The sequence below is a fragment of the Trachinotus anak genome, unplaced genomic scaffold (assembly GCF_046630095.1).
Source record: "Trachinotus anak isolate AG129_WGS33_773 ecotype Australia unplaced genomic scaffold, CSIRO_AGI_Tana_v1 ptg000014l, whole genome shotgun sequence".
NCBI classification, from domain to species: Eukaryota; Metazoa; Chordata; class Actinopteri; order Carangiformes; family Carangidae; genus Trachinotus; species Trachinotus anak.
In genome coordinates this window covers 3,149,065-3,163,419 of record NW_027273865.1, presented here as the reverse complement: position 1 = coordinate 3,163,419, position 14,355 = coordinate 3,149,065, and the positions used below count along the sequence as shown (strand labels likewise).

The following is a 14,355-nucleotide window of genomic DNA, read 5'->3' as shown; positions in this document are numbered from 1 at the left end:
ACAAAAAAATGACAACAAAGAGACAAAATGACCAAAATGAGACACAAATACTTTTACATGTCTGTGGTCAGAGGCCTGTTGTGTTGACATCTGCCTGTGAGTGAGTTCAGTCACTGCGTGTGAGGCTGTCATGTTTTATCTGCAACAAGAGATAAACTACTGTTGTGTGTGTGTGTGTGTGTGTGTGTGTGTGTGTGTGTGTGTGTGTGTGTGTGTGTGTGTGTGTGTGTGTGTGTGTGTGTATGTGTGTGTGTGTGTGTGTGTGTGTGCGTGTGTGTACTTGTACTTGCTACATAGTAAGGACCAAAAAAAGTATTTTACTAACAGAGTGAGGACATTTTGGGAAAGTGAGGACATTTTGGCCAGTCCTCACTTTTTGAGACACCTTCAAATCACATTTTGAAGGTTAAGACTTGGTTTTAGCATTATGGTTAGAATTAGGTTTAGGTTAAGGTTAGGGTCAGGGTCAGGGTTAGGGTTAGGCACTCAGTTGTGATGGTTAAGGTTAGGGTAAGGGGCTAGGGAATGCATTATGTCACTGAGTGTCCTCACAAAGATAGAAGTACAAGAATGTGTGTGTGTGTGTGTGTATGTGTGTGTGTGTGTGTGCGCGCTTCAAAAGGCTGCTTGTTTTTCAGAATCATAAATTTTGCAGTAGCAGCATCTCCTGAAATAGTGATTCAACATCAAACATTTAACACACACACACACACACACACACACACACACACACATATACGGTCTATATGACTGATATAACAGATGATAACAGTTGTATGCATGCTGTGGATGTGTGTGAGTCCTCATGAATCACATCATAACTTCTATCAGCCGTATCAGTCATAGTAGTCTTAGTAGCAGTAGCAGTAGTATTAGTATTAGTACTATTAGTAGTATTAGTAGTATGAGTAGTAGCACTGGCATTAATAGGACTGGTCTTGTGAGCTGTAGTTGTCCTGGTGTCCAGCAGATGGCGGTGTGTCTCCAGTCTTCTGTCACTGAGCTCTGTAAACTGGCTGCAGCTGATTGGTCCAGCTCCTATTCAAACTTTATTCATCAAACTGACAGAAACAGTGACAGCAGTGATGAAACCAAACGACAGACACATCTGGATCACCTGTCACTGACTGAGTGGCGTGGCCTGGTCACATCTGGAGGAGGGACAAACACACACCTGAAATTCATTTAAATCATTTAAATTACCTGTGTGACCTTCACTGACATCATGTAGATTAGACTAACTGGTAGATCAATGAAATTAAATTATAGTGAGCTTGTCATGACTATTTTTCTGATATTTTATGGACAATACAAATTGGAGAACATTTTTTATTAAATTGATTAATGATGCAGCACGAGTGTGTTCCATCCTGTCCTGGTGTCCAACAGCTCTGTGGAACAGAGACAAAGTGATGCCTTCGCTGTTTTAAAGAGTGTCCTCATGCTCAGAGACAGAAATCAGAAATGGAGTTTTCATTTTTCTGACTTTTTTGAAGATGATGATGCGAACCTGGTGACGTTGTGTCTCAGCTTTCTAGTAGATGTTTCAGTGAGGACGTGAAACTGAACAAAAACAACCTGAAAACAGTGAATTCCCATCATAAAGAGCACGTTTGAATCCAGTTGTGTGTTGCTGGTCCTGAATTATAGATGAGGCTATTTTCCTTCTCTCAGTCAGTGAAGTGAACATCTCGGCTGATGAGATGAAAAGATGTTTCTTTTCATTGGCTCCTTTTTCACAGTTCTCTGATATTACGTGCTATTAATTGATTGATTCATAATGAAAATGATTGTTAATCACAGCCCTTCAGCTGTAGGATCAGAGAAGTTAAAGAGATTTGAATTGAACTGTCAGCCTCTGCATCACCAGTCGCAGCTGGACCTTTTATTGAAGCTGTGTTGTGTCACATGTCCTGAATGTCATGTTTTCTGCACCGATGTGAACCACATGAACTCATCCAAACATGTGCTGTGTCTCTGCAGTGGACTTCAGTGTGTAAATGAGGGTGTGTTGTCTGCTTTGGCCTAAATCATGAAGCTGTTGGAAGGAGCAAGGATAGCACTCTCCTCTGTTTGTGCTAGGCTAAACTAAACATATACTGGACCTCTCCGTACTGGACACACAGAAAGAATGATGTTGTTGGACTGTTCTTGAAAGGAGGATGACGGTGCTGCAGGATCTCAGTGATGGAGACACTGGACCAGTCGCCTCAAATCCAGGATTTGTTGTGTGAGATGAGTCACCAACAGAAATGGAGGGATTCTGATATCAAATGTATTTTGGATGTACAGTCCTGTACGTTTGGTGCTTGACAATAAAGAGTGGGATTTTTCAGCGTGATGCTGCTGACATGCAGCGAGTGTCTTTGTTCGGTTTGAACATCCAGCTGCTGTCCTCTCCACCGCCCACACCACCGTTTGTTCCTGGGTTTTTTTGGGTTTAGCTGCAGTGTGTGGATGTGTGTGTGTATCTGTGTGTATGTGTGGGGGTTTATAAGCTGAATGAGTAATCAGTAACAAGCCTTCTTCTTCTGTGGTACGACATGTCGGATGCTGCGAAATAATTCTTAAATGAATGACACTTAAAGTATAAGTCTGGTGTTATTTTATATTTTATGCAAACCAGCTACGATTGAAAACCAGGAAACCAGCTGCTCACAGTGCGTTTGTTGGGGACTATTTTCAGCAGCGGAATAATCTACATTTGGAGCTCTATTGCTCTTATGTTTTTTTAATTACATGAAACAAAAGTAGACAAACTCCATTTCTGAACGTATCTAAACACAGAGCAGTCAGAAATAGCTCCTGTCAGAGCAGCTCAGCTCAAAGAAACTTCATCTCAGTCCTCGACACAGTCTGAGATTGTATGGTAAAAACAAAGCGTCTGACAGGCTCTGACGGCGACGGGACGTCAGCCGCAGTCACCTCAATGCCTCACTTACAGGAGAATGCAGCCACAGTAAGAGACGTCTCAACAAAAAGCAGCTGCGAGTCATGTGATGCACGCAGGTGTTCGTGTGTGATGACGCCGTCTGTGTGATCCTAGTCCTGGAAAACTTTTATCACACTCCTCTGTCTGTCACCTCCACCTGTAAGCCCCCCCCCCCGTACTACCCAGTACTCTGTATAATCTGAGTACTGTCTGCTGGGAGTTCCGTGTGTACTGTGTGTACTGTATGTACTGGGAGTACTGTGTGTACTGTGTGTACTGGGAGTACTGTGTTTACTGTGTGTACTCTGAGTACTGTGTACTGGGAGTTCTGTGTGTACTCGAGTACTATGTTGTCGGTCTCTGGCGGTTTAATGGTCTCGTGGTCGTGTAAGTGTCCTGCTGACATTCTGCTGTCCTCTGATGAGGCAGTTTGTCTATTGATTAGGAAACATACCTGAACTGTACACACACACACACACACACACACACACACACACACCTGCTGGGTGTGGATTTCCTGTCCTTCAGTCCTGTCCCTCATCTCCCTCTGTGTGTGTGTGAGTATATGAAGTTATCAGACTGGCATTACTCATTACTCAGCAGAGACCAGGATGGTCAGTGTGGTCGTACAGATGTGAGTAAACCTGTGAATGGACGAGTGAACAAACAGCTGCTTAAAGGACTATGAAGGGTTCTGTGGATCCATCCTCTGGTCCTGGTCTATCACAGGGCTGACATATAGAGAGCAGTTTAGAGTGACCAGTTAACCTAATGTGGAGGAGGCTGGAGTACTGGGACACACAGAAAGCCCAGGGTTCGAACCCAGAACCTTCTTGCTGTGAGACGACAGTGCTCACCACTGCACCACTGTGCCGCCAGTTCACCGCTAGTCTCAGTCTAAACAGGACTAAAAACATTCATATTTCCTTCCAGAGGATTTTTGTTTCTCCATGCACTACAAACATGATGTACATACAATGTGTCTTAATAATTTATGACAAACTGCACACAAAGAACAAGCTGTGATAGAAGCGTGGATCACACATGAGACTGAGGTATGAATCCTGTTTTATTTATCGATTCAATTAACTTATTATTCTTAGTTTTCTCTTTATTTTTATTTCAAACCTCTCCTGAAAAAAGAAAACCTGGGGCGTCTGTAGACACAGAGCAACAGTGTCACCCTCACAGTCTGTAGTATCATCACATGCCCTTCAGCCACACACATTTCATTAGTGAACTATCTGACGTCCTGATGATCTCTGGGTCTTACCAGCAGTGACTCTAAAAACCATGTGATTAAAATGTGACGGGTCGGTTCTCTGAGGAGCAGGAGTGAATAAGGACGTTGACCATGTGGTGATTAAAGGAACAGTGGTGTGTGCTGCCTCCTCTGTGGCCTCTCTGACCTGTGGTGTTCCCCCAGGCTCCACCCTGGGTCCCCTGTGTTTCCACTCCAGCATACAATCCATAAATACAAGACTACCATGGATAAACCAAGACCAGTCTTTGTGACACTTGGTATAAAAATGTCTCGTTTAAATGATGTGAACCACAAATGAAATGAAAATGTAATCACAGTGTTTGTTAAACATTTTCCTTGAATCATGTCGTTTCTTCAGCCCTGAGGTCTTCAGATCTCAAACCTGCAGCGTCAAACTGTTGCTTCCTCCGAGGAGCAGGATGATCTGCAGCAGACTGACTCATTAGTGATGGAGTGAATGATGGAGATGAAGATGCTTCTCTTCATCCTCGTCTCTGTCTCTGCTCTCAGTCCCAGCGCGCAGGTACGAGGACGCAAATACACGACAGTAATTAAAGACGCTGACCTAGTTTTTTCTGCTGGGAGTGTAGGCCTACATTCAGCATGGTGGTGCGTTCACTGACACGTTCTCCACGTGAGTGTTAATGAGTGTTAATCCTCCTCAGTCTCGGTTCAGTTCAGTCCGTCAGCAGGATCCATGAAACCTGCCGGACACGTCGGCCCCGGGCCCAGAAACAAAGTGATTAGATGAGGAGGATTAGTTTTTAATAGCATCAGAGCGTTCGCACGTCACAAGACTGCAGAGCTGAAATATTCACTGTACTGATAATTTTTCATGCTCTTCATCAGGTCAGACTCTGATGTTTGTGATCTTCAAACAGGATTTTGTTTTGATCAGAAATAGATTCCAGATCCTAAAACAGAAACTCCAAGTTTGGACACATCACTGTTCACATCACTGTTCATTTGGCCCCTGATTTGTAACATGATGTGGCTGTTCTCCTTTTTTTACTCTGTATTTAAGAAAAAAGGACGATTCCCAAACAAATTTACTGGAAACTGTCCTCATAATTTCCTAAATGAATCTGTAAATTACTAAAATATACTCATGAAGGGCCCAAACAGTTTGGTAGTAATTATAAACCAAATGCAGAGAGTGTTAGTTGCTACAGTTATTGAAAACATCAGGGTTTTCTGTGGTAAGTAATAGTTCATAAACTGACATCAACATCCACCTGAGTTCCTCAAACACTGAGAAAAACTCTTAATGCGGCTTCATGACTCTGAGCCGATGTACGTCATAGATGTGCTGGTAAATATTCATTTAACTGATGTTTACACTGCATGTTGGGGTTGAACATAAATGATTCATATAACATTTATTATGATCAATCTTAAGAATAAAAACCTGATCAGACCAGTATTTAAATCAGTGGATTTGTTCACAGACTTGAACTTAAGTTGCCTCCTTCAGAGGACCTGGTCTACGAAGGTGTGGCCCTTCGTACAATGAGGCGGTGTGGGCAGTGGAGGATTTTTGCTTTGTGTCACCAGCTGTTCCCGCCTTTACTGTTGTATCGTGAAACACAGCTCCTGTTGCAGAGCAACTTTGATAACACATAACTTTCATCGCAAAGACTTGAGGTTTTCAGGTCCTTAGTTTTAACAGTTGTTCTCTTACTGTTGAACTGAGCTGAAACACAATTCTTTTAATAGTGTGATCCTCAGACTCTCTGCCTGTGCCTGTTGCTGACAGATTATTATCATTACTGCTGCACAGTGACTCAGGATCCACCTGCTGGAGTCTTTGTTGTCCAGGAAAAGAAGGACACATTTGAAGGACAGTGTAGTCGCGCCGCTGTGCCTCAGTCAGTCTTCAGATGCCGCTCCTGAATGGAGACACAGGTTTTGACCTTATGTTATTGACCAACATCAAACCAGAGAAGATACTGATCTTTGAGGGAACACACAGCTGATGCCCTCGTCTGATGTGAACCCAGGGTTTGTCTCAGTGTTGGCCTCACCATGGCAGCTGCTGCTTCCTGATGTTGTGTGTGAATTAATCTGAGTGGCTGATGCAGCCTGTAAGTTGTATATCCTGTAGCTGTGGTGAATTGTTGTCATTCTCGTCTCCACTTCCCTCTCTCTCCATCACACTGTGGAACCACAACACACACCCCGCGTGTTGATGAAGATGATGATGATGATGATGACTCCCTGTTTGTTGTCAGTGACTCATCCTCTCTTCAGCTGATAATTGGATTGTGTAACAAGCTCTTCACAGCTAATTGTCCTGTCCACTCGTCATCACTCATCGTGTCACCTTTCACTCCACCAGCGGCCAATCAGGGTGAAGGTCCCGCCCACTCTTCCACAGGTGTTTGAAAGGTTGAGAAGTGGAAACTCTGTGGAGTTCCCTGTTCAGACTTACACTAAGAAAATAAACTCATCTGAGTTCTACTGATTTGCACCATGAAGTCAGCATCATTAACGATTTTCATGGTTGGATTCTCTTTCCCCCATCTGTCTGTTTAAAGAGAATATTTTTGACATTTTCCTTCCTTTAACAGTGAAGGCACAGAAAGGAATCGTGGGTTACTGAACCACAGATGTGGTTTGATCTGGATCATTGTTGGATTCTAACAGAGTCTGTCTAGTTTGATGGAAAAACCGTTGGCTGCTCCAGGTGTATGGTTCAAAGGGTTGTACTTAGTCTCTTAAGTAATCATAGGAGTGTTTAGGGCATAACGTACATTAACCAGTCAGAGAGCCTCCTCCCATTCCCTTTAAATGCACCTGGAACATGGTTGTTATAATGGTGGATTTGGCTGGTAGTAAGAAAAAATGTTTACACCAAAGAGTCTCAGGTGTGAAACTGAGCAATAACTGACAGTCTGATTTATGTCGATGTGTGTGCGGTTACAGTGTAACCTGGTGTTGTTTTCAGGCAATTTGATAAAGGTGAACACAGTGAACAGACACACAGCTGAAAGTGGGACAATATATCAGGATCCATCCTTAAAATAACAGTGAAATACTGAGATTTAAGATCAGGTTGTTTATTGTTTTGTCTCGTTTATTTTGTTCTGTGGCAGACCCTTCGTTTCGACCATGCATTGCGTTCTTCACATGGCGCAGATGAAGGCAGGAAACACAAACATGGAGGTGATGTAGAACGGGGTCATTATGAACACAGAGGGTCCAAGACAAAAGGAGGAGCTCGTAGCTAAAAGAGGGACCACCTCTGTCTCAGTGATGTGGTGTGGATATGAAAAGTCTGCCACAGACCGGTTCCTGTACAGACTCAAACACCACTAACCTCTTTTACCACCTCCGTGAGGATCAGGTCGAGTCTGTGGATGAGAGCCACCAAAGTAGCATCATGTGCTCAGAACAAACCCCAGACTGAGACATGGGCACCACATGGCAGAGTCATGAAGATGGAGGGAGATAATGACTGCTGCTGCAACTTACATCTGCAAAGACATGGCTCCAGTTTACACCGTCCAAGAACTGGGTCTTTGTGAGTTGGTGCCAAGACTCGACCCAACAAACACAATGTTGAGCCAACACTCAACTCAAGAGTGTTGGGCAAAAGTAGAGGAGGGAATCCACATTTATTTATTTAGTACATGTTTAGTCACTGGGTTTACAGAGGACGTGCTATATTGTGATGTGTTGTTATCTGGATATGAAATTACCTTTATCAGATATGAGATTTTGGTCATATTGGACAGCTCAATGTGTGATGAGCAGTCAAAAACTGGGGGCTTTGCTGAAACTATAAGCCCATAAGCCCAGTACTGTTGCCGGCCATGCATGATGACCAGTCAAAACACAGTGAGGTTCATTCACACGTCCTTGGTATCACAGGAAGTTTAGTGTCACAGTGACATTTTGACATTTGTCTCCTTTTCTATCTGTACACACTCAACAGTTAGAATACAAAAGACATATCCAAAATGTGCATAATTTAGCTGATGATCAGAGACTGTCCTGTAACAAACAAGCCCATAGGTCTTTATAGGTTTTGTTGCTAGGCGACATCTAGTGCTCATTGTAATGATGACAGGAGCAAAGGGAAAAGTGCGGTGACGTAGTTTATAGAGCGACAAAGTCCATGTCAGGAGGAGGTTGGGGTGGATGGATGAATATGACACAGGAGAGCCGTGTTCGATTCCCATGTGAAAGTAGCAGTTTGTGTTGTTTCTATTATCCATGACCCTTCACTGTTATTATTGTTACCATGACAACAAAGATTGTTTAATGTTGAGGAAGTGCTTATTTTTACCCAAATCCCCATCTTTTCCGAAACCTAGCCAAGCCTTGACTGTTATTATTGTAGCCATGGCAACAGGTAGGTACGCTGCTCGTGGTTCAGTCCGTGTGTTTACAATTGTAACCATGACAACCAAGGTTCAGTACGCCTGCCGCTGCTGCTATTTCAGGACACACTGCTATTGGCCGTATGAGAGGGTTGATGCTTGTTCAGGCTGGAGGACTGGTTCAGGTTGGAGGACTGGTTCAGGCTGGAGGACTAGTTCAGGTTGGAGACTGGTTCAGGTTGGGGGACTGGTCCAGGTTGGGAGAATGGTTCAGGTTGGAGACTGGTTCAGGTTGGAGACTGGTACAGGCTGGAGGACTGGTCAGGGTTGGGGGACTGGTTCAGGTTGGAGGACTGGTCAGGGTTGGGGGACTGGTTCAGGTTGGAGGACTGGTTCAGGCTGGAGGACTGGTTCAGTTTGGAGACTGGTTCAGGTTTGGGGGACTGGTTCAGGTTAGGGGACCAGTTCAGGTTGGAGGACTGGTTGGTTAATAAAATCGTTTTGCGAACTGGCAAATCTGTTTTGGCCTGGTGATCTGGCAAAACAAGATTTGTTGACATCGACACTTTTCACCGTTTTCTGACATTTCTCAGATAGGACATAAAATTTGTTGTAACATGTTGTTTTTAGTTAAAACACATCTGTAGATTTTTAAAGTGTAATTAGATTCAGTGTCTAAACCTTTTGTTAAAACAGCTTGTTGTTGTCAGGCCTCGCTCCACCTGTCCACTGATGTGGGATCAGTTTTTGCAGGATTTTGTGTTCCCACCTGAGGCTGCGGTTTGTTCTCCAGCGTTCACAGTGAGATCAGACGTGAGGCGATGAGTGAATCATTACTGCTGTGGAACAGCAGCAGCACTGAGAGGACGCTGGCTGAGACTCAGGAAGTGTTGATACCTGCAGGTTAAGAGCGTTTCATTGCTCAGAGCAGATCTCAGAACAGATCTCAGAGCAGATCTCATGGTTATTCAGCCCCGACAACACGTTGGTACTGCTGTGAAGATGCAGCAGGCATAAAGATGGTTTTATGTAATCCTGCAGTCACAGCCTCCAACAGGAAGTGTGTGTGCAGTACAGCAGTGTTCCTCTCTGGACTCTCAGAGGACACAGATTTTATTTTAACTGGTTTGGTGGTGGACTCTGATTTGATGCAACTACAGAGGACAGTCACTGTTATCAATGTGAATGTGTTTTCACAATATTCAAGGCTTCATACTGAACCTTTTCTGTTTCTGTTCACCTGCTCTCACCTGTGAGAGAGGCTTTGACATGTGACATACAGACATACTGATCAGCAATAAACTCTAACTCAAACTCCAGACTCCAGAGTGACGCTTCTTTCTCCAGCAAACAGCTGTCAGGAGGTTGAGGAGTGAGGAGATATTTGAGATTTGTTTATATCAAAGACCTCATGTGTCAAACAGATGTGACTAAACTGCAGAAGGTCAGACTCAGACCTCAGACCAGGTGTACGCACTACAGATATCTGCAGGTGAAATGATAAGGAGCGGATTAAATATAAGGTGAGATAAACAACCTTAGATCAGCTTTGGAGGTTAGAACCTCTCACCATTATCTTGCTCATATCAGTTGATTTTTCTCCAATGCTGCGTTCTTGAACTGTCCCCTTAAAAAAATCCGACCTCGTGTTAAGTCTGGTGTCCCCGCCCTGTCTGACTAACGTTAGTCCACGTTGACTCAAAGTGAAACAGGTGATACAGATGATATGAGCTCAAACTCTGAGCCTCAGGCTGCGTCCACACTAAAACGTTTTAGATTTACACAGCGTCTCTTCTTCTACGTTTCCTCCTGCCGTCCACACGACTCTGGAGTTTCAGCCCCTAAAACAGAGGCTTTAGAAAACGCTGTTGGTTCCGTTTTAGTCTGAAACTCCAGCGTTGTGTTGTCGTCTGGACGGACAGGACCTGAGACCTTTGGAAACGATGACGCAGACACCTGCATCACCTCCTGATTGGTTCTTATCAGTAACAACTACCAGACAGAGGTGAAGGAAACAATGATGATGACGATGATGAAGGTAACATGATCAATTTGTTTCAAAATGCTGAATATGAAGAGTGAATGGCTCAAAAAAGAGAGAGACTGATAAGTGCTGAAGTGATCGTTCATTAATTGTAATTGAGGTAAAAGTTTGCAATAATTGTGATATTGATTTTAAGCTCTACCTTTGACTAAAACATTGCCTGTTCAGGTCTTCTTTCCTAATTGTGTTAATTTTTTAAAATTACGTAGCAATCTGTCAAATTTTGATCAAAGGTTCCTTTATAGGCTTAAATTTAAATAATTGTTTATTTCTCAGATGTGAAGGAGCCTGTTTTTGAAAAATCTGCTTTGATGTGATCCTCTTTCTGATGATGAAGATGATGATGATGATGATGATGAAGATGATGATGATGATGACTGAGTTGATGATAGTTTATAGGTACATGTGATAAATTAGTGGTACAGTCACTATGAACAGCCTGGAGAACCGCGACGATGCTGCTCTCTGATGTGAAGCTGGAGCAGTGGATTGTGGGAGTGGAAATGAGCCTCATGAAACAGAAGCCAGTGTTCACATGACGTTGAACACCTAATGAGCGGAACTTACCTGCATATCTCTGTCTTTGTGCAGACTGAACAGAGTTTTTATGAATCTGGTCCCTGGTGGTTTTGCCTCAGGTGCACTACCACGTCCCCCTGGACTGGAGGAGGACCGACCCTGACTTACATCAAAGAGCCTTCAGTCTCATATGGATTTTACCTGGATACAAGACACTTGAGATGATGAGTGTAAAAGGGGTTTAATGAATCCTGGTGTTTTAGGAACCTGAACCTGAACCAGAGTGAAACCAGCAGCAGATCATCGTGCTGTGGTGTGTTCGAGTGTGTGAGGATGATGAGTGAAGGTGAAGCGGTCTGATGTGGGAGCAACATGAAACATCAGGCAGAATATTTTTAGGAGCTTCTTCCACACCTCCACCTCCTGTCTCTCTATCACTCTCTCTCCTGTCTTTGACTGTGCCTCTCTCTCTCTCTCTCTCTTACTCTCTCTCTCACTCTCTCTTACTCTCTCGCTCACTCTCTGTCTCTCTCTCTCTCTCTCTCTCTCTCTGTCACGGCTGCTCTCTTTTTCCTCCTCTCACGCTCTCCTCTCCTCTCTCTTCTCTCAGCCTCTCATCACATTCAGCAGCTCTCAGGCTGTGAGGACGAGGAGGAGGAGAGGATCAGGCAGGAGAAAACAGTAGAGTAAACTAGAGCAGAGTGTGTGTGTGTGTTTGAGTGTGTGTGTGTGCGTGTGTGATCTGCTGGTGTATCGTCTCTTCTCTGCCGGATTTTCTTGCCGTGGCTGTGGGATTATTTTGAACTTGGTTGGGTTTGTTGAACATCGTCGCTGCTCTCTTCCTCCAACTCTTCCTGATCGCTGCTGATTCTCTGACCTGGAGCCGTCCCTGAAAGTTGCTGATGGACTGACGATGGATTGAAGATGGATCGACGGGCAACACTGTATCCAGGAACAAAACATCCAGAGAGATGTGAAGATGCAGCGCAGGTCGTCCTCTGATTCATCGGTTCATGAATGCATCATCCAGTGAGTCCAGCTGCTCCTGCAGCCATGTGCCTCTTTCTGAGAATCTGAAAACCTGCAGCGTGGATTCTTCTTCTTCTAAACCAGCTTTCAAACATCATTGGCCAGCAACACTTACTGATTGATCAATAATTACTGAGAACAAAATCAATAATGAATTTATTACCTTGTGATTTGTTCTTCAGTCCTGAATAAATCTTGTGCTTGTTGGTTGTGTATCAGCTTCAGTGACTGGTTTGAAACCAGTGAGAACTTTTTCTTCTTTGGCTGAGCTTTTGACCGAATCACATGATCTTCATGGAACTGCAGACGTACATTTTACTGATTAAACATTTTTATTGGTTATTGTGATGAATCCAACATATGTTTTTCCAGGTGAAAAATATTTGACAGTTTCCTCAGATGAGTCGTCATGACCGTAGCTTTGCTGGTCCCTCTGCCGAAAACAAAAGCTGCAAGATGTGAACGTAAACTAGCACATCAAACACATAAACTGTTAAAGAAGTAAGTATATGTGTATTTTTCAGTGAGTCGTTCGTCTGACGGGCACTGAGGACAACAATCTTACAGTGTTCGGTTTTTTACCTGTTGGAGAGAAATGACTCCTATCGTGAGAATAAAGTGCACAAAATACGGGAAACGTTATTTACATTATTAACTTTTGCAGAGTTGAAAGATTCTTCAGGTGTTTTTAAAACATGAACATGTGAATATCAGGTGTCAGCAGCTTCTCAAAGTGGATCTCAAGTGTTTCTGAAGATGGAGCGACCTTAGACCAGAAAAACCATCTCCACTCAGGCACGGTGGATTCCACCAATCACTGACTGACATGTCACATGATTTGGACTAAGTCGTGAACATCCTCAGACCTGGGGCACAGCAGGAGCAGATATTTTGTCCTCAGTGGCCCCGCCCACCCCTCGGGGAGATGGCGGCGGCCATTGCCAGCTCCCTGATCCGACAGAAGCGTCAGGCCCGTGAGTCAAACAGCGACAAAGTCGCCACCAACAAAAGACGCTCGAGTCCCAGTAAAGACCCGAGGTCTCTGTGTGAGAGACACATCTTCAGCGTCTTCAGCAAAGTTCGCTTCTGCAGCGGAAAGAAAAGACCTGTACGCCGGAAACCAGGTGGGTCCATGGACTCAGACCTGGTTGACTGAACTAAGTTCTGTCCTCCTCAGTCTGGTCATCAACTTACTCAGCACTATGTTAAACTTTCAAGCTCCATCCAGTCTAAAGGTAGATGTCCATGTGTTTGTGATTATAAAGCAGGTCTAGGTTCTATATTAATACTGTGAAAGTATCAAAGCCTCAGTCCACAGAGAAATGCACACAACCTGTATTCAGAAACTGAGCCTTAAAACCAGTCAGGACTTCTGCAACTTTGTGATGTCACAACAAAACAATCACCACCCTCAGCCATGCCCCAAGCCCTGTCCACCTGGACCCACCATCCAACCTTGCAGGATTTGGTTTCTCTGAGTGAGAGTGAGATCACCCAGAGAACAGTCAGCCAATGAGAAGAGAGGTTCAGAGCCTCTCCTCTGATTGGCTGACTGACCTGTTGTTACTAGAGCTCCAGAGAGAAGCCTGAGAGAGGAGATGTAAAACTACACTGAGATGGTTTTTGGTTCTTAAAACCACTAATATATCTTCTGATGGAGATCAACACTTCAGATAAAACACAGGAGAAGTTAAAATATGAAGCTTTAAACAGTCCAGGTAGCGACTGACTCACTTGACTTGACTGCTGATACCTCTTGTATTGACTTCCTGTACACGTCGCACGCAGCTTGCAAGAAGACCAAAGACACGAACTGGGGGGTTTTGGTCTTTGGTCTGAGCGCGTAACAGTGTCACATGTTACTTAGAAATGTAGACAATAGCAACAGCTTCTTGATCCGTATGTGGTTCAGACTAGAATATCTCAACAGCTACTGGACAGGTGGTCGTGGAGTTCAGTAGAGATATTTCTGGTGCTCAGAGGATGAATCCTACTGACTCAATGATCCTCCGACTCGTCGTCCATCACCACCACCAGGAAACTGTTTTTATGACATAAACCACTTGAACCAGAGCATAGACCAAACTTGTAGTTAACTTGTCTTCTGATATCGAAAACACATCTTCATGAGTTTGTAGTTTGAAAGCTCTGAGTCCTCCGTCAGTCCTTAACCTCTTCTCTGCGGGTTCCTCAATTTTAATCAGCACTTTAAGTTATTTATTGTTGGTTTTAACAGGCTGTG

The 14,355-nt window shown here is 43.9% G+C and overlaps 1 protein-coding gene across 3 annotated transcripts in view; it reads left to right on the top strand.

Moving 5' to 3' along the window:
- LOC139631992 (fibroblast growth factor 12-like) overlaps positions 1–14,355 on the top strand; it is a 54,610-nt gene that overhangs the window by 18,008 nt on the left and 22,247 nt on the right. The window contains exon 1 of one of the 3 annotated variants that reach the window (XM_071496699.1): positions 12,480–13,237. The exons of the other annotated variants lie outside the window; for them this stretch is intronic. Within the exon in view, the coding sequence (XP_071352800.1) occupies positions 13,039–13,237 (199 nt within the window). The 5' untranslated portion in view covers positions 12,480–13,038. Of the gene's footprint in view, positions 1–12,479; positions 13,238–14,355 lie in introns of those variants that run through there. 3 annotated transcript variants of the gene reach the window in all.